The following is a 20,725-nucleotide window of genomic DNA, read 5'->3' on the forward strand; positions in this document are numbered from 1 at the left end:
AAAGGGTGATTGGGCATTGGAATGGGCTGCCCAGGGACGTGGGTGAGTCACCATCCCTGGAAGTGTTTATAAGGAAAGACGGGATGTGGCACTCAGTGCCATTGTCTGGGTGACAAGGTGGTGTTGGGTCCCAGGTTGGACTTGATGCTCTCCAAGGTCTTTTCCAGCCTGGTTGATTCTCTGATGATTGTGACACTGCAGGGCCCTGGGGAAGCAAGGGGCCATTGTGACACTACGGGGCCTGGTGGCACTAAGAGGACCATGGTGACACTGTGTACGACATGGCAGCACAGAGCCAAGGGGCCATGGTGACACTGTGGGGCTGGATGGAAGCAAGGAGTCCATGGTGACAGTCTGGGTCCTGGTGGCACCACAGAGGCTACTGTGACCCTGCAGGGCCTTGTGGAACCAAGGGGCCATTGTGCCACTGTGGAACCAAGGAGACCCTTGGGAGAGCCTGGGGACAATGGAATCAAGGGGCCATTGCTCCATTGCAAGGACTCTGGGAACTCAGGGGACAATTGTGACACTGTGGTGCCCCATGGAACCAAGGGTCCCTGGTGACACTGCAGGATCTTGTGTCACCAGGGCTCCATTGTGACACTGCAGCACCAAGGAATTCATGGTGGCACTCTAAGGCCTCCTGGAACCAAGAGGCCACTGTGACCCTTCAGGGCCTTGTGGAACCATGCAGAGCATTGTGACAGAGCAGGACCTAGTGACAGGATGGGGCCATTGTGACACTGCAGGGCCCCATGGAACCAAGGGGCCAGGGCTGCTCCTCAGGGACTCCTGGAATGAAGGAAACATGTTTGACACCGTGGTGGCCCTTGGGACCAAGAGGCCATTGTGACACTGTGGAACCAAGGAGAGCATTGCTGCACTGCCAGACCTCATGGAACCAAGGATCCATTGTGACACTGCAGGGCCTGAGGGGACCATGGCACCATTGTGACACTGCAGGGCCCAAGGATCCAAGGGACATTGTGACACCAAGGGGTCCCCTGGAACCAAAGGGACATTGTGACACTGGGAGGACTCATGGAACCATGGAGAGCATTGGGACACTCAGGGGCCTCATGGAACCATGGTGACACCAAGCTGGGTGTGAGTGTGGATCTGCTGGAGGGTAGGAGGGCTCTGCACAGGGCCCTGGACAGGCTGGATCCAGGGCCCAAATCCAACAAGGTGAGGTTTAACAAGTCCCAGTGCCGGGTCCTGCACTTTGGCCACAACAACCCCTGCAGCACCACAGGCTGGGGACAGAGTGGCTGGAGAGCAGCCAGGCAGAAAGGGACCTGCAGGGACTGATGGACAGCAGGCTGGACATGAGCCAGCAGTGTGCCCAGGTGGCCAAGAAGGCCAATGGCTCCTGGCCTGGATCAGGAATGGTGTGGCCAGCAGGAGCAGGGCAGGGATTCTTCCCCTGTGCTGGGCATTGTCTGGGCAGCACCTCGAGTGCTGTTTGCAGTTCTGAGCCCCCCAATTCAGGAAGGACATGGAGGGGCTGGAGCGTGTCCAGAGAAGGGCAACAAGGCTGGGGAGGGGTGTGGAACACAAGTCCTGTGAGGAGTTGCTGAGGGAGCTGGGGTTGTTTATTCTGGAGAAGAGGACGCTCAGGGGAGACAAGGCAGTGTCAGGGCACAGGTTGGACTTGATGATCCCCAAGGACTTTTCCAGCTTTTCTGATTCTGGGATTCTCTGAAACCACCCTTGAAGCAGTTGCAGGATGAGCCCTGGGCCTCCTCTTCAGCAGCTCCAGCAGCCCAGGTCCCTCAGCTTCTCCTGGCAGCCCCAAAGCCCATCCTGTCAGTCCTGCAGAGCCTCTGCAGCTCCTCCTCATTGCCCAGAACAGGGAGCCCCAGAGGCAGACACAGCAGCCCAGATGTGCCCCCCTGGCCTGGGGTGCCTCTGGCAAGGGAGCAGCAGCAGGCACTGCAGGAGCCTGCAGACAATTCCTGCAGCACTTGTAGGATGATCCTGCTGCCCAAGGGACGTTCCCATGGTGCCAAGTCAGGAACTGCAATGGGGAGTGGGGCCAGAGAGGAAAGGGCAAACAGGGATGGGCTGTTTGCAGGGGAGGGAAAAGGGCGGGGCAAGAAGAAGAAATTCAAACCAGGAGGAATGGAGAAAGCAAAGGTGCAGCCAAGGAAATGCTCAGGGCAGTTTGGGGGTGGCTGCCAGGCAGCCCTGACTCTGAGCAACAGCATCTGCAGTGGCACAGGAAACTCCCAGCTGATGGGAACAAACTTTCTGGCTGAGTGCAGAGGCCAGGACAAAGCTGAGTGGTTTCCCTGGTGTCCCCCAGGCCTTGCTGGCCCCAGGGGCTGATGGCATTTGTGCTCCCTCAGGTTCATGTCCCCACAGCAACAGCATGGGGGTGCTGGCCCTGCTGTGTGCAATGCAAACAGGGGCTGCTGAGGCAGTGCTGCCGTGTCTGTGCCTGCAAGGATGGGGCACCTGTGTGAGCTGGGGGAGAGGCCAGGGCTGCAGAGGGGGGATGTTGTTGGCAGCTGCATGAGGACGCTCTGGGACGCTGCCCTGGGCTGTGCAGCGCACTGGGCATGGATCAGCCCCTGCTCTGCTGCTCCTTCCCGTCTGGCCCAGGGCCCTTGCAGAGCCCCAGCCATGCTGTTTGCCCCCAGCCTGCCCACGGCCAGCCTGGGGCTGCTGACGGGGGTTTCTGTGCTGAGCATTGGCCTGGCCGTGTTCTTGAGAGAGCCTGGGCAAGGAGCCTGGAGCCCCCAGGGCCTGGCCTGAGGCGTCAGCGCTGCCCCAGCAGTGCCCATGGCCTGTCCCTGCTGCAGCCCCGGCACTGCCACCCCCAGGGCTGTGCCCGGCCCCGAGAGCACTCAGGCCCTGCAGCAACACCAGGGCCACCAGGGCAGCGGGGCAGGGCCACGGCAGCAGCACTGGCAACACCAAGTGCTGCTGCTGCTGCTGCTGCTGGGCACAGCTGCTGGGCCAGCACTGATCTGCCCCAGCTCTGCACACAGACATTGCTGCTGCAGCTCCAGAGAAGGCAACAAAAGGGCATCTCTGCAGAAAACTCTGCTGGGAGATCCTTTAGTTCCTTTAAAGGCACCAAGAGCGCAGCCCCTCATTGGCACAGTCTGTGGCCATAGGGAAAATGGAGAGAAACCAAATGAGAAATGGTACAAACAGTGACAATTTTAATGGACAATATGAATTCCTAAAACCAAGAAAAAATATCACCACAACCAAACCAAAAAGAAGTATCAAAGATGACTTGTATTACAAATGATTGGCAGAAATTGGCCAACAGTTTAATGTTGCTGAAACCATCCAGTCATCAGTCTCCACCCTGCAGCCTTGAGCTCCTGGTTCCTCAGGCTGTAGATGAGGGGCTTCAGGGCTGGAGGCACCACTGAGTACAGAACTGACAGGGCCAGATCCAGGGATGGGGAGGACATGGAGGGGGGCTTCAGGTAGGTAAATACTGCAGTGCTGATGAACAGAGAGACCACAGCCAGGTGAGGGAGGCAGGTGGAAAAGGCTTTGTGCCGTCCCTGCTCAGAGGGGATCCTGAAGATCTGCACATAGGAGAAGATCTGCACATAGGAGAAAACTATGAACACAAAACAGCCACATGATAAACTACCGGTAACTACAAGAAGCCAAAGTTCCCTGAGGTAGGATTTGGAGCAGGAGAGCTTGAGGATTTGTGGGATTTCACAGAAGAACTGGCCCAGGGCATTGCCATGGCACAGGGGCAGGGAAAATGTATTGGCCGTGTGCATGAGGGCATTGAGAAAGGCACTGGCCCAGGCAGCTGCTGCCATGTGGGCACAAGCTCTGCTGCCCAGGAGGGTCCCGTAGTGCAGGGGTTTGCAGATGGACACGTAGCGGTCGTAGCACATCACGGTCAGGAGGAAAAACTCTGCTGACAGGAAGAAGAAAATTAGGAAGACCTGAGCAGCACATCCGGTGTAGGAGATGTTGCTGGTGTCCCAGAGGGAATTGTGCATGGCTTTGGGGACAGTGGTGCAGATGGAGCCCAGGTCAGCGAGGGCCAGGTTGAGCAGGAAGAAGAACATGGGCGTGTGCAGGTGGTGGCCGCAGGCTACGGCGCTGATGATGAGGCCGTTGCCCAGGAGGGCAGCCAGGGAGATGCCCAGCAAGAGGCAGAAGTGCAGGAGCTGCAGCTGCCGCGTGTCTGCCAATGCCAGCAGGAGGAAGTGCCTGATGCAGCTGCTGTTGGACATTTGCTGGGGCTGCACATGGGCACCTGTTCATGGAGAAAAGGACAGTGAAGTGTTAGAGGAGATAGCTGCAAGCAAAATCAAAGCCATTTCTCATATACCATCCTCTGTAACATACATGGACATGCTTTTGTGTTTAAGAGTTCTGAGGTTTTCTTTTTAATCTCCCCCAGTGTCTCTCCTGGTATTCTTGGATAGTAGAAACCCTAAGCATTATTTCTGCCCTCTCGTAGAACAGAGTGAATTCTCTGTGGCAAGATGATGAGTGGAGCCTTAGAGGAGATGGTCTGTCCCTTCATGCTGTTTGGAGTTTCTGTCAGCATTCACTTTTCTCAAATGGACGATGTTCACACTCCCAAGTTTCTCTTACAAACCCCCAGGTGTTGCTGAGAGCAGATGGATCCACCTCAGCCCAGCTCCACATTTATAGCCAAGGACTCACGTAGCTCATTTCACCAACCCAGCAGCATTTTCAGTGTCACAACACCTCTGCCTCTCCCCATCAATCTCATAACTCAGAGATGCTCTAGGACAAGTTTGCACCCTGGATTGAAGCTCCCAGCTTGGACTGAAATCTCAGGGAGACTTCCAAGTGTCCTTCTGATGGCATTGGATTGAGGGAGATGCAGCTCCTTCCCTGGCTGCACTGACAGCATTGCCCAGAGCCGGGCCCTGGGGACAGCGTCACCCTGAGCCAGCTGTGCCCCTGCCAGAGCCCCCAGGGCCGGGCAGCTGCTCCCAGCCCTGTGCTCTGCAGAGGGAACTGGGCCCGGGGCTGCAGAGCTGCCCCACGGCTCTGCTGCAGCTCTGCCTGCACAGGAGGGGCTGCACGCCTTGGAGCCCCAGCCCTGAGGGCAGAGGCTTGGCTGGGGCACAGGAGGGAGGGGGCTTGTTCAGAGGGAGGGGCTGCACTGCAGGGGCTCCTGTGGGCATCTCTCAACTCTCCCTGCCACAGCATTGCTGGGGTTTGTTTTCTCTCATTGCCTGATCTTCTCTCTGCTTCCTGCAGATTTCCCTCCTGCAGGTGTTTCCCTGTGCCTGATCTCTCCCTGCCAGCACCCACAGCCCCCAAATCTCTGTGCACTCTCCTTGGCCCTACAGAACCCTGCCTGTTTGCAGGGCACTGGCTGGGGGCAGGTTCTGTTTGCAGCTTGGAGAAAGGACAGCTCAGACTGAGCCTGATGGCTCCAGCAAAGGTGATGCTGCTGCTGTCCATGGGCAGAGGGGCTGGAAGCACATTAGGGATCTCCTGTGAACCTATTGATCACTAAAAGTAACAGTTCGGATGTCTGAAGCTCTTGTCAAAATTCATAATTAATAATTCAGAATTAACCTTTAATATGTATCCCCTCCTCCCTGCCATTCTCCAGTAGGAGTAAACTGAATACCTAATCTTAGAAAATTTCCTCATTTTGAACAAAATCCTTGCCCTAGAAATATTCTAGGACTGATAAGAACCCCTCAGCATGTTAGAGATTCATGAGCATTTCACCTCCCCTGCACCATAATTACTCAGAGTTGTACTCACAGGCTCTGCAGGCATTGGCATGTTCCAGCTGCAGGAGATGGCTCCAGGAGCTGCAGCTGCATTGTCCTGCAGCCAGAGGTTCCTGTGCCAAGGGCTGGCAGTGATTGTGCCCCAGGCACTTCTCAGCCCCTTCCCAGCCCTGACTGATTGAAGCTCTCTGTGCCTCTGTGCTGTGCCCGGGCTGGCTGCAGGCAGTGCCCCAGCCCTGCTGGGCTGGCAGAAGAGTTGCTCATCCAGAGAAATGTGCTTTTGAAGCTCTTCTTGGTGAGCAGGAGCTGCCTCTGTGCCAGGAGCCCAGCACAGCTCAGCAGCACAGACACAGCACAAGGACTTTAATGAGCCTCTGGGGCTTTGTGCTCAGGCCCTGAACATCAGTCCCTGAGAGGCAGCTGAAGAAACCTCTCCAGAACTCCAAGGCAGAATCCAACTCCAAACTTTCTTGCACTTTTAATGGGTCCCATTGAGGGACATGACTGAGCAAGTGTCCCCAGGCCCCAGGCAGAGCAGAGAACTGCAGGCAGGGATGACAGGTGGGGACAAAGAGAAGCCAAGTCTTGGTGCCCTGGGCCACAGCAGGGTCTGTGCCAGCAAGGGCTGGGAGGAGACACCTTGTCCTGAGGCCCTGGGGCCTCCTGGCACAGCCCCAGCCAGGCTGGGCACTGTCAGCCCCTTGTGCTGCCCTCAGCATCCCCCCCTAGCCCACATCCCAGTGGCCTCAAGGATCTGCTGCAAGGAGTCCCTGGGGAGCTTTGCTCAGCAATGGCCCTGGGGGCTCCTGAATGCTCCCTGCAAAGGACTTTGGCTTTGGCTTTTGCCTTGGAGTCTCTGAGAGGTTTGTGCAATCATGGCCTCCAATTATCTGCTGTAACGAGTCCCTGGAGAGGCTTTGTCAGTAACAACACTCAGTGGGCTCATTAATGCTTCAGGGTACTTCAATTTTTTAAGGTACTTGGTGCTTACCTTTTGCCACAGACTCTATGAGAAGGATTGTGCAGTCACAGCATCCAATTATCTGCTTTAATGAGTCCCTTGAGAGCCTTAATCACTAATGACAATCATTGAGGTCATTAATGCTTCAAGATACTTCAATTTTTTTAAGGTATTTGGTTTTTCCCTTTTGATACAGACTCTGGGAGAGGTTTGTCTTAATCATGGCCCCAATTATCTGCTTTAATGAGTCCCTTGAGAGCTTTGTACTGACACTCAGTGGGGCTCATTAATACTTTGAGATACTCAAGGCTTTTAAGGTACTCTGGATGTTCCTTTCCAGTCTGAGTCTTTGCGAGGTTTTTCTGCCATCCTGGCCTCCAATTCTCTCCTCCAAGGAGTCCATGAGGAGCCTGTGTTGACCTCAGTGGGGCCTAGTCTTGCTTTGAGACACTTTGGGGTTTTCTTCTGACTTTGACTCCTGGAAAGGTTTGTGCAATCTCCTCTCAGGCCCTGATGTTCCAGGGCTCAGCTCCAAATGCACCCCGGGCCTCATTAGGATTAAGCAAGTCCTGACAAACCATGGCTCTGCCTTGATTTCCCTCTGCTCTGGAGCAGTTCATCAGGAAGATTTCCTTTTACAGTTATGGAAAAATATTTCAAAGAGCTTCTAAGAAATATGTATTCCTATCTTAAAGGGTGCCTTTATTGCTGTTCATATTATCAAAGAGCTGATTGCAGCATTCTGTGATTGATATTGATCCAGGGTCTCTCCTAAGGAGGTCTGGCCAGGTCAGTGAAGTTGTACCTTGGAGCTGACCCAGTGTGGACAACCTCGCCCCACATTCCCCTACCCCATGTGAGAAACAATCTTCACATTCAAAAATTTAAATGGTTTATTAAGACCTTATCAAAATACAACTGAAGCATCTTGATTTTCATATTTGTTCAGATACATCCAAAGGCTGAATAAAGAAAAGAATACAGTGCCAGGAGCAAAGGATTCAGTCACCATGTGCTCATTTACAAAATGCATGTTCTGTCTCTTACACCTCTAGCCCCTCCCAAAGTCTTGTCAATCGACTCCTTCTTCACTGTCCAGTGGTGGAGATCACTGTCTCACACCTTGATTGGAGGTCAGGTGCTGCCATAGGAACAAGCCAACCCTCCCAAATGCCCCAACTACTGAGGCCATCCTGTGATAGCAATGCAAGGGGGAGGGGAAGGATAATTATACATCTACAAAACTTCTCCTAACATGTATTTAATATTCATCCCTTAATTGTGAGAGCCAACTGTAGGATTACACATCCATTATAAGCCCCTCTTTTCTTTTTCTAGAAGTCACTTTGTTGGATCAGCGGAAGAAATGCAGCATTCAATATGAGTGATCAGCAAGTCTCAAACTTTATTGATAGTTCACACATATTTATATTGGTGTTAATGAAGCTTATACATATTGCAAAGCAGAGCTCATTATTGGCTAATTACTTATCGGTCAACCACACCTACTTCTATATTTTTATAATTATCTTGTTACTACTTCTACATTCTTGCGGTTATTCTGCTGAAACTATCCGCATATTTTTGGCAAAAGATCCTCTCCTCTATCCTGTTGTTTCACCAAGGGCACAATGTCCTTGTCAGTGGTTGGACACTGACTGCTGAATCCTAGAACTTGCCTCCTTCTAACTTAACCAACGGCATCATGTCGACGTGACCTTTCTCAGCTAGCCAACTGTCCACAAAGCTCTCCACATCACTTGTTTGAAAAATTAAGTAAAAAAATTTTCCTGTCTCTTGAATGAGTCATACCAGCATCTGTTGATGTAGGCAAGGACAGTGGGAACAGAACAAAAAATCTCAGGTTTTCCTTAGACACACTCATTAGGAATGGACAAAAGGGCATCCCAGAGGTCCAGTATTGCTTTGACTCCCATCTACCGTGCCTGTGTGGCTGCTACCCATAGTTGATGCATCTTAGCGGTGAGTACAGAGGCCAACTCGGTCCTGCCCTCCAGTCCCTGTTGAATTAAAAGACAACTGAGGAATTACAGAGGTCTGGAATGGCCTTTTGTCCCTACCTTACCATGCCTACGGGGTTGCTACCCACAGCAGGGCCATGGAGCCTTCTTGGTAGCAAACAAAGGGGTCAACCTGGCCTTGCACTCCTTCCTTTGTCTTATTTTCTTGAAGAAGCTGCCCCATTGCCTTTTACAGTCCCTTGTGCACTTCTCCTCAACAGATGCTGGTAATTCTCACCCATGAAAACAGGAAGACAGTTCTTGAGCTGGTTGGGGGAAGCTTGACTCTACTTTTTGGGCGTCTTGGTGTTTTTCTGGCTGTCTTTCAGTCTCTGCTTGAGAGTCAATCTTGTTTCACTCAGCCTGGATATTATAGTCCACTCTTTGGGTTCTTCTCCTGGGCCTTTGCTCTGTTGCCATGAGTCCATCCCCACTCTGCAGCTCGCACGGCCAATTGAGTGGTGAGCAGTGCCTGAAAGGGACCTTCCCACTGAGGAGTCAGAGGCTGATCTCTCCATGGCTTAATCATCACCCAATTCCCCAGGATTAATATTATGGATTCTGAAATCCAAGGTGGTAGTTTGAGGAATTGCCCCTTTATGTCTTAGCCCTTCTAAGGTTAGTGCTATAGACATCACTTATTTCTTGGCATTGGCTTCCCCTTCCTCATAGGTGGCAGCCTTCTGGGGTGAGGTCAGGAAGGGAAACCCAAACATCATTTCATAGGGTGACATCCCCAGATCTGACTGGGGTTGGGTTCTAATTCTTAATAAGGCCAAAGGGAGATATTTTATCCATGACATTTGGGTTTCAATCATTAGCTTAACTAGAGCTCTTTTAAGAGATTGATTCATTCTCTCAACCTGACTGGAACCCTGTGGATGCCATGGAGTGTGTAATTCCCATTTTACTCCCAGGGACTGAACAACTTTCTGCAATATCTTTGATGTGAAATGAGTTCCCTGGTCTGAATCAATCCTGTTTGCCATCCCATATTGGGGAATGAATGATTCTAGAAGTGTTTTACTCACAACATTGGCATTTACTTTCACAGTGGGTACCACCTCTACCCAATGAGTCACGTGATCTACTATCACTGGCAAAAACTTCCACTGTTGTACCTGGGGAAGCTCAGTAAAGTCTACTTGGATGTTTTGGAAGGGCCTTAAGGCCAGTTCTCGCCCTCCCCTGGGTGTTTGCCTCATCATTTTCTTATTCACTTGTTGACATATCACACACTGTTCAGTTACTTCTTAGCTATTCTGAAAATTCCTTTGCATCCCAAATCCTTCAGAAATTGATCACTTAGCACCTGTGTACCTCATTGTGTTGTTTCATGTATGCCTTCTAGCATTTTCTTGGCAAGGGGTTTATTCAGCATTTGCCTCCCATCTGCTAATCTCCACTTCCCTTTGTTATCTATCTTGGCTCCTATTTTAAGGAGTTCTTCCTCTTCTGTCCCACTGAATGCAGGGACTTTTTGCATTTCTCTCATGGGTGTTAATACTATTATTAGTTTTACTCTCTCTGATTCAGTTGCATTTTTAGCTTCTAAATCAGCTAAATTGTTCTCTTGTGCCCCTTTTTGATGTCCTTCAACATATACCACCACTACTTCCTCTGGTAATTGTACGGTTTCTAACTCTTCTAAGACAAATTTTTCATGAATCAGTCACTTTCCCTTTGAATTTAAAGGCCTCCTCTCTTCCCAAATTTTTCCAAAGGTATGCACTGTTCCAAAAGCATATTTTCAGTCTGTATATTTTGTTCCCCTTTTCTGTGCTAATATTTCCAGAGCTCACTTTAGGGCATACAACTCACACCTTGGGCTGACCAGCTGTAAGGTAACTTTCTCTTTTCTATGGCTATCAAACCGTTCATGCACTATAGCGCACCCCAATACCCTGTGCCCCTTTATTACCCATGAAGATCCATCGATGTTCAGTCATTTTCCACCTTGGTGTGGTTGATCTGTTAGGTCCTCTCTTCCTTTAGTTTGATAGTTTATAACCTCTAGGCAAATATGTATTAGTTCCTCACTTGGTTCTCCATACAAAAATTGGGCAGGGTTGAGTTGATTACTCATGATCAGCTCTAAACCATTATCCATTAAGACAGCTTCATACTTTAGCAGTCGGGAATCAGTGAGCCATTTCTCAGTATTTTGGCTTAGGATACTCCTTACTGAGTTTGGGATATATATCTTCAATTTTCCCCCAAAAGGTTAATTTTTCGCTTTCTGCTATGAGTAGGGCAGTCACTGCCACAGCCTCAATGCAGGTTGGCCACCCCCGGCTGACAGAGTCCAGCAGTTTTGATAAACAGGCCACTGGTTTCCTGGATCCTCCCCAGTCTTGGGCTAACACTCCTTGTGCTACCCCTCTTTCTATATCCACAAACAATAGAAGGGTTTGTCTAATGCAGGAAGACTCTGTGCCAGTGCACTGACTGATTTTTGCTTTAAAGCTTCAAACTTTTGTTCATTGTCTTTTTCCCACCTAATCTCTTCCACTAACTTTTCATACAAGAACTGGATGGCCTGCGTGTATCCTTCAATCCATAGCCTACAATATTCCAACAGGCCTAAAAACCTTCTGACTTCCCTCTTAGTTTTTGGCGGTGGGACTGAAGCAATCCCTGTAATTCTCTCAGGGTTCAGCCGCCAGCTCCCTTGACAAATCACATGTCCTTGGTATTTTACTTCCCTCTCTAAAAAATTAAGTTTCTCTTTTAATATCCAAAGTCCTTGGTCCCCCAGAAAATTTAACAACACTATGGTGGATTCCCAAACTTCTTTTTCTTCCCGTCCTGAGAAAAGGAAATAATTTACATATTGGATGAGCTTTATCTCAGGATTAATGGAGAAGAGTTGTAGTACTTCTCCTAGGGTTTGACCAAAGAGGTTTGGTGATTCGGAAAACCCTTGGGGTAACCCAGTCCACTGAAGCTGTTGCTTCCTCCCAGAATCGAGGTCCTCCCATTCAAAGGTAAATATATCCCACTTTGCTCTGCCAGTGGGCACACCCAAAAAGCATCTTTTAGGTCTATCATGCTAAACCACTGGTGTGCTGGGAGATATTACTCAGTAGTATATAGGGGTTAGGCACTACTGGGTACTGACTCACTGTTCTTTTGTTCACTTCTCTCAAATCTTGGACAAGCCTGTAAGTCTCATCTGACTTCTTCACTGGTAATATGGGTGTATTATGGGGGGACATACATGGTTCTAAGGTCCTGTCCTCAAGTAGGTCCTGGATCAGTGGCTGCAGTCCTCGTCTCCCTTCCAGGGAGAGTGGATATTGCCGTACCTGAACTGGATGGTTCTCATGAACTATTTTCAGTACTATAGGTTTCATGTTTAATTTACCTCACTTTTTTTGTTTTGCCCACACCATTTCAAGAATTTTCTCCTCATTTTCTTCCCTTAATTGGAGAAGCTTAACTACCATTTTCCCTTTCTCTGGGAGCACTCCAATGTCAAACTGCACATGTAAATCCTGTCCTAATAAATTTCACCCTGCATCTGGAACTAATAGAACATCCCCAATTCTTATTTTATTTGTTCCTTCAAACTTTATTTGCATTCTTACTGAGGCTTTGAAACCTTCCCCTTATCAAGGTTTGAAAAGACAAGTTTTGGCTAATGAAGGCAGAAGCTGCCCCTGAAATGGAAAATGTAAACCCCCTCCCTCCGAATTGTTATAATTTTGAAATTGAGGGGTCTCTCAGGCACAGATACAGGAGCAGGAATAACAGTTCTTTATTAGCAAAGAAATCAAAATAAAATAAACAATGCAGTAATACAAAACAACACTGATAGAATCAGAATATGACCTGACACACTGTGGGTCAGGGTGTTGCTAGCAGTGCAATGAAAACAGTGGCTGCAGTCCTTCTGCAGTTTTCCTGCAGACAGGTGTGGTTCTGTTGGAGCAGCGATGCTGTAGAAGGGTGTAGTCTTCCTCTGAAGATCCATTGGTGGTGTAGATGGGCCTGGTCTTCCTCTGGGAATCCAGTGGAAGGGGCAGGTGCTCCTCCGGGAATCCAGTGGAAAGACTGTTCTGGTGTCCCAAAATCTCAGATTGTATCCAGGACGGAATGCTTGGCTCCTCCCTCTGGGGAGAGCATCTCACAGTGGGATGATGGAATTTTATCAGTCATGCAGTGACACTCAATGGCCCATTAACAGCAGATGTCTCCCTGGAGGGAGGACTGGTTTGTGGAAGAGATAAAGAAAAACTGCCCAATTAACAGATGAAAACTGGCCCACCTCTAACAGATGGGAATAGAACACACACATTGCCTTGCAGTCTAGGACATTATCCATGCCTTATTCTATTTCCATCTGCATCACAATGAAACCTTACACACAATTCTCACTTATGACTGGGTTTCCCTGTGGTACACAATGGCTTTCCCCATCTTTCTGCATTACCCACCAAGTGTAACCAGGTCCTAGAACAAAAACAATTCCATGGATGGGTTTGTCTTTGCCTGAGGTGGGAGTAACCCAAACAGTCTTTCCTAAGATACCTTTCATGTGTACAACAGGGACTTTATCTCCATCCACTGTGTGCAGCGGCTCAGACTGGGCAGGACCAGCTCAACTGATGGACCCTCTGCTGTTGACCATCCAGGTGGCTTTTGCTAAGGTCATTTCCGAATTTAAATTCCCTCGCCAAGTGCCTTCAGGGTAGTCTAAAGTAATCCATTGAATCATTCAACTTTCCCAGCAGCTGGTGCATGGTAGGGGATATGATAGATCCATTCAATGCCAAGTTCCTTGGCCCAGGTGTTGATAAGGCTGTCCTTGAAATGAGTCCCATTGTCTGACTCAATCCTCTCAGGGCTACCATGCCTCCACAGGACCTTCTTTTCAAGGCCCAGGATGGTGTTCTGAGCAGTGGCATGAGGCACAGGGTAGGTTTGCAACCATCCAGTGGTGGCTTCCACCATGGTCAGCACGTAGCGCTTGCCCTGGTGTGTCTGGGGCAGTGTGATGGAGTCAATCTGCCAGGCCTCCCCATACTTGTACTTGGACCCCTGCCCACCATACCATAGGGGCTTCACTCACTTGGCCTGCTTGATGGCAGCACACGTCTCACAGTCATGGATAACCTGAGAAATACTGTCCATGGTTAAATCCACCCCTCGGTCTCTTGCCCACTTATAGGTGGCATCTCTGCCCTGATGGCCTGAGGCATCATGGGCCCATTAAGCTAGGAATAACTCTCCCTTCTGTTGTCAATCTAAGTCTATCTTTGACACCTCTATTTTTGCTACCTGATCTACCTGTTTGTTGTTTTGGTGTTCCTCATTAGCCCAGCTCTTGGGGACATGAGCATCTACATGGTGGACCTTCACAGGTAGCCTCCCTACCCTGGTAGCAATGTCTTTCCACTCTTCAGCAGCCCAAATTGGTTTTCCTCTATGCTGCCAGCTGGCCTCTTTCCACCTCTCCAGCCATCCCCACAGAGCATTGGCTACCATCCATGAATCAGTGTAGAGGTAGAGCTTTGGCCACTTCTCTCTTTCTGCAATGTCCAGCACCAGTTGAACAGCTTTGAGTTCAGCAAGTTGGCTTGATCCACCTTCTCCTTCAGTGGCCTCTGTGACCTGTCGTGTGGGGCTCCATACGGCTGCTTTCCACTTCCGGTTCATCCCTACGATGCGACAGGAACCATCAGTGAAAAGAGCGTAGCGTGTTTCCTCTGGGGGCAGTTGGTTACATGGAGGAGCCTCTTCAGCCCGTGTCACTGCTTCTTGTTCTTCATCTGTGACACCAAAATTCGCACCTTTGGGCCCATTTGTAATTACCTCCAAAATCCCAGGGCGATTCAGTTTACCTATACGGGCGCTGTCTCTGTCCCTCTGGAGCCTCTCAGGAACCCTGGGCCAGTCCCGAGTCGGCAGACACCGGGGGCAGCCCCGACACGGCCGACAGCGGGGAGACACTCTCTGTGCCCCGAGGGTACTGAGGGCACCTGGGCTGGTCGCCTGTGCAGCACAAGAGACACCAGAGACATCGCTAGAAGATAAAGGGCCAGCTCTTAGCAGGGCTTAATCCAAGGTTTTATTCTAGGAGTCCCAAAGGAGCCCCTACACCTCAGGGGCCTGCTGCCCACAGCCCCGGGAGATGTGCCAAGGTTACATTTAAAGGGAGGTGGAAACCCAAGGTAGATAACATTTTACTAACCAAGAAGTGACCCTAAGGGATGGGTACTGGGGGATGGACATTTAGGACAGCATATGGGGCAGGGCTTGGGGGGCTGACCCCTGGCCTCTGGCTCATCACTCGACATCCTGGACCGAAGCTTCTGGATGGAGGGGATGGGATGCTGAGTGATTGACAGAGAGCCAGGGTGAGGGTTTGGGGATGATCTCAGCAAGGGAAAGGGATTACACAGGTAAAGGGAGGGGGGTACCATCTGGGATGAACCACTTGGGAAAAATACCAGGATTCAAACCCAAAACTATTACAAAACTATTACAAAGTATAAAAACACACTACAACACACCACCCAGATCTGGTGTTTGCTGTGCAAGTGCCCAGATCCGGAAATTTCCCAGGGCTGGCACAGCCCAAGTCCAGCAATTTGCTGGCACAGAAAGCCAAAATCTGGCAATTTCCTGATGCCAATACAGGTGCCCAGACCTGGTGTTTGCTGCCACTGCCAGTGCCCAGATCTGGATATTTCCCTGTTCTGGCAGAGCCAAGTCCAACAATTTTCTGGCAAAGAAAGCCAAAATCTGGCAATTCCCTGCTACCGTCATTGGCAATGCCAGGATCCGGTGTTTGCTGGCACCACCAGTGCCCAGATGCAGGAATTGCCCGGTGCTGGCACAGCCCCAGTCAAGTAATTTTCTGGCAAAGAAAGCCAAAACCTTGCAAATACCTGGTGCTGGCCCCACCCAGATCTGGTGTTTGCTGGCACTGCCAGTGCTCAGATCCAGCAGTTTCCCAGTGGCAGCAAAGACCAAGTCCAGCAATTTGCTGGCACAGAAAGACAAAACCCGGCAATTTTCTGGTGATAGCACTGGCACCACCCAGATCTGCGGTTAGCTGGCACTGCCAGTGCCCAGATCTGGCAATTTCCCTGTGCCAGCACAACCCAAATGCAGCAATTGTCTGGCAAAGAAAGCCAAAACCCAGCACTGCCCAGATCTGGTGTGTTGGGGTTGGTTTAAAAGAAGAGGGAGACCTTGGCTTAAGGCTGTGGGAAAACCCTCTTTAGTCAGGGTCAGCAGGAGCTCCCGCCCATAATCCTCTTGTTCAGGTTTGCAGATTGTTACTAGAAAGTTCTGAGTTCTCTTTGCTACCATTGGTTACTTTATACTGCAAAAATTGTAATATTCTTAATCCTTCCTTCCTCTTGGATCCTTCCCTCAGATCCCACCTTAACCCCTCCCCATAAATAAATGGATAAATATCCCTGCTAGACCCTGGACCCAGGCTTTTTTCTGCTTTGCTCTCTCTACTGTGCACGCCGTCCTGTTTGTTGTGTTTGCCTTCATTGAAGTTCTGTTTCCAGAGCACCAGATGAAAGCAATCTCTGTCTGTAAAGTGGCCAGAGCTGGTTCTCAGGGAAACCACTGGTCAACGGTCCGGACGAGGGCCAGAAGGTTTCACTGGTGTTTGCTGGCACCACCAGTGCCCAGATCTGGAAATTTCCCTATTCTGACACAGCCCAAGTGCAGCAGCAATTTACTGGCACAGAAATCCAAAACCTGGCAACTTTCTGCTACTGGCTCTGGCACTGCCCACATCTTGTGTTTGCTGTGCCAGTGCCCAGATTTGGAAATTTCCCGGTGCCAGCGGAGCCCAAATGCAGCAGATTTCTGTCGCTGGCAACGACACCACCCAGATCTGGTGTTTGCTCACAGTGCCAGCGCCCAGATCTGAAAACTTCCTGGTGCTGGCACAGCCCAAGTCCAGTGATTTGCTGGCACAGAAAGCCAAAAGTTGGAAATTTCCAGGTTCTGGCTCCAGCACCATCCAGATCTGGTGTTTGCTGGGACCGCCAGTGCCCAGATTTGGAAATTTCCCGATGCCTTCACAGCCCAGGTCCAGCAATTTGGTTTTAGCTAGCTTAGGCAGAGAAGTTCCTGGGACTGTGACTTTCCTTTTTCTTGGAACTGTTTAAACCTGCTCTGGACTGAAAACCCAGAAAAACACTGGCAGCTCACACCTGTGGCCCACCGAGCTCTGGGACGCTGCATTCCAGCACCAGAGGGACATAGAAGAGACCGAGTGAGCCAACTACACCCCACAAAAAGGACTTTCTGAATTTGCCATCTCTTCAGCACTGTCAGAGGTTTTATTTAATATTATTCATTTTTCATGCTTCTGAATACTTTACTTGTTAAATAAACTGGGGTTTTTTCACTTTTTTCGAGGGAAGTCTTTTCCTGAACTAGTAGGGGGAGGGGCCGCTTGAAATTGCTTTCTAGACAGAGCCCTTTTGGAGGTTTCCCCACCAAATTTGCCCTAAGCCAGCACAAACAGTCATCATGAAAATTTCACCAGTGGCATAATTTCCTGCTGGCAAATCTTGGGACAGAAGCTTGACCTTGTTCTCCATGAGACATTCTTGAGAAGAGAGACAGGAGAAGATTCCTGGAAAAACTGAAACAGCTTTCCATAAGGGAAATGAAAATGAAAGAAACAATCCAAGATCTTTTCCTCTATTTATTTCTATGCTCCCCTTTTCCATGTTGCACTACTTCTCCATCCCAGGAATTCCAGATGCACTTCACCTCTAAGATCGGTGACTTAGTGATTTTTAGACACTCAAAAAAACCATGAACCACACAGAGTTTTCCTTCCCCTGGTTTTACTGGAAAGCAACACTGGAGATGTAAGTGCAGTGCTGGGCTCAGGTAGGAATCCTACAGCAAGGGAAGGTGGCCCGACAGTGTTTGACCCTCAGCCAGGCCAATGCAGAGCAGCAAGCGAGGGGATTGCTGTGCCAGTGTGCAGGAGTCAGGGCTCTGCATCTGGGCTCACCGCTGCAAAGTTCCCGTGTTTGGACAGACTCAGGGGCTGTGCCCGGGGCGCGCGGGGCTCGAACGTGGGGCTCGTGGGGCGAGCGGGGAACGGACACGGGGACGAACGGCCCCGGTGCTTCAGTTGCAGCGGCGGCAGCGGCGGCAGCAGCAGCGGCGGCAGCAGCAGCGACAGCGGCAGCAGCAGCAGCAGAAAAGCAGATATTTTAGATCACTCTTTCTCTCTTTCTCTTTATCTTTTTCTTTCTCTGTCTCTCCCTTTCCCGCGGTCGGGCACCCTTCTCTCGGGGTCCCTTGCCCGGCGTCCCTCTCCTCTCCCCGCCTCCCTCTCCCCTGCCGGGCCGGGCCATGCCCCCGGCCCGCCCCCGGCCCCGGGCGGGGCTGCCCCGTGCCCGGCCCCGGCCGTCCCGCCGCGCTCTCGCCTCCGCCCGGCTCTGGCCGTACTGGCGGTGGCGCTGCTGGGCGGGCGTCAGTGCCTGGTGCGGGGGCGGCATCGCCGCCCTTCGGCTCCGCCTGGCCCGAGCCCGGCCCCGGACCCGACGCAGGGTCCAGTCCCGAGCCTGGCCCCGACCCCGGCCCCGGCCCCGGCCCCAGCCCCGACTCCTCCCGGGGCCCGCGGAGGACACAGGCGGGGCGGCCGCTCCCGCCGCCTCCGCTGGGGCTTCCCCGGCCCGAGCTCCTCCGCTCGGCAGCGCGGCCGCCGGCCCCGAGCCTCCCGTGCCGCGTTCCAAAGAGCGAACGCCTGGGCATGGCCAGCCCAGGGCGGCTGAGGGGCGCTCGGGGGCCGTTGCTGGCCCCGGGCCGAGCGCTGACAGCCGCGTCTCGCCCGCAGGGAAGGCGCACGAGGCCCTGCAGGAGCGGTACCGAGTGGGTTCGCTGCTGGGGCGCGGAGGATTCGGCAGCGTCTTCGCGGCCACGCGGCTCTCGGACGGCGCCCCGGTGAGCGGCGGGGCCGGCGGCGGGCGCAGGAGGAGGGGGCGGAGGAGGAGGAGGAGGATGGGGCTGGGCAGGGCGGGCGGCGAGCTGAGCCCGCTGCTGTCCTTGGCTTGCAGGTGGCCATCAAGAGGGTGCCACGGAACCGCGTCCGGCACTGGGGCGAGCTGGTGAGTGAGCGGGGCCAGCGGCAGCAGCCGGGGCTGCCGGGCGGGGATGAGCCGAGGCCCGGCACGGTGGAAGCCGCCAGGACGCCTCGAGGGAGAGCGGGCGTGGGTCCAGCGCAGGGCGCAGAGCATCCCGGGCTGGCTGAGGGCTCCCCGAGCCCCAGCACGGCATCAGCCCCACTGAGGGCATCGTGCTCCTCCCGCAGCCCGACGGCAGCAGGGCCCCGCTGGAGGTCGTGCTGCAGGCCAAGGTGTCCACTGGCTTCCCTGGTGTGGTGCAGCTGCTGGAGTGGCTTGAGCTGCCCAACCACATCGTGATGGTGCTGGAGCGGCCAGAGCGGTGTCAGGACCTGCAGCGTTTCATTGGGGCACGGCGGTTCCTGCCCGAGGAGGTGGCGCGGGAGCTGTTCCGCCAGGTGCTGGAGGCCGTGCGGCACTGCACCAGCTGCGGGGTCCTGCACCGCGACATCAAGCCAGAGAACATCCTGCTCGACCTGGCCACCGGGAAGGCCAAACTGATCGACTTTGGCTGTGGCACCTACCTGCAAGACACAGCCTACACCCACTTTGCAGGTGAGCCCACGTAAGGGTGTACTCCTGGTCCCGGGATCTCATGGCCCAACATCTCGCAGCCCAAGCTGGCTGTGGCAGAGGGGATTCTCCCTTTTGCTGCCAGTCAGGGGACTGAGTCTTCAGCTGAGTTGCTTTAGAGCGGGGCTGGGTGGGGAGCCATCTTCCAGCCCTGCTGGCAGCCTTTGCCAGCCACTCTGCCCAGGACTGGGGCTGGGCTGGGGCAGCCAGCCCGACCAAAACCCCAGTGGGTGGGGGTAGCAGAGAGGGGGGCGGAACCTGTGCCCCAGCCAGTTTGGTGTGCAGGCAAGAGGAAGGGCTTGGACTGCTCCACTCTCCCTGTTTGCCTTGGCTTCCTAATATTTTTGGGGCAATGCAGGCAGGGAGGATAAGGGCATGTTTTTTCCCCAGCATGGAGAGGGTTTTTCCTTTACAGGTCAGGGTCAGGCTTAGCCAGGGCTTCCTCTGCCCTCTTCTGACACCAGTGGCTTCTTTTCCAAGCCTAAGTTCGTGCACAAGTCCCAGGTGCTGGCGAGAGGGCAGTGGTCACCCTGTGTGCCACTGATGCAGCCCCCGCAGGCCCAGGGATGCTGGGGCCAGGCTGTGGGAGCAGCAGCATCCCCCTGCTGAACTCCATCTGTATTCCATAGGAACACTGTCCTACAGCCCCCCGGAATGGAACGACTTTGGCTGGTACCATGGCGAGGCAGCAACGATCTGGTCCCTGGGCATCCTGCTGCACCAGATGGTCTGCGGGGAGCACCCGTTCAGGAGGGGCCGGAACCTCAGCTGGGGCCAGCTCCCGCTGCCACAAGGGCTCTCTCAAGGTGGATCCTCTTCTCTGGGCACGGGGGGAATCCCAGTGCTGGGAGCCAGCAGCGGGCTCGTGAGCATCCCGCTCTGGCAGCTGCTGAGGAGGTGGCACATGTCCTGCTCTCCTCCAAAACAGGGAATTGATGGGAAAGTTTAGGCCCAACCCTGAGCGCATCCAGAATGGCCTGGCCATGGGAATAGTGGGACAAAGCAGACAGGAGCCTTCTCTGGCTGACCGGCAGGTTCTGCTTTCTCTCGCCAGAGTGCAAAGATCTGATCAGGTGGTGTTTATCCGTGAACTCCTTGGAAAGACCCACATTAGAAGACCTGTTCTGTGATCCTTGGGTGCAGAATATTCCTCTGCCATAGAAGAAGGGAGAGAGCCACAGGCACACTTTGATCCAGGGCCCTGGTAAGTTGCAGCTCCACACATGCCTTGGCAATGAGAAGCAAAGGAACCCAGACCTTTTTGTGCTGCCTGTGTCACTGCACCGGGGCCATGGGATGGGCACACGCAGCCCTTGTGCTGGAGCT

At 52.6% G+C, this 20,725-nt stretch overlaps 1 protein-coding gene across 1 annotated transcript in view; it reads left to right on the forward strand.

Moving 5' to 3' along the window:
* Positions 1-20,725, forward strand: part of LOC143691880 (uncharacterized) — a 413,566-nt gene that overhangs the window by 61,300 nt on the left and 331,541 nt on the right. The window contains exon 4 of the mRNA XM_077172665.1: positions 1,341-1,349. Coding sequence (XP_077028780.1) covers positions 1,341-1,349 — 9 coding nt within the window. The remainder of the gene's footprint in view (positions 1-1,340; positions 1,350-20,725) is intronic.

This window comes from Agelaius phoeniceus (genome assembly GCF_051311805.1).
Source record: "Agelaius phoeniceus isolate bAgePho1 chromosome W unlocalized genomic scaffold, bAgePho1.hap1 SUPER_W_unloc_1, whole genome shotgun sequence".
Lineage (NCBI taxonomy): Eukaryota > Metazoa > Chordata > Aves > Passeriformes > Icteridae > Agelaius > Agelaius phoeniceus.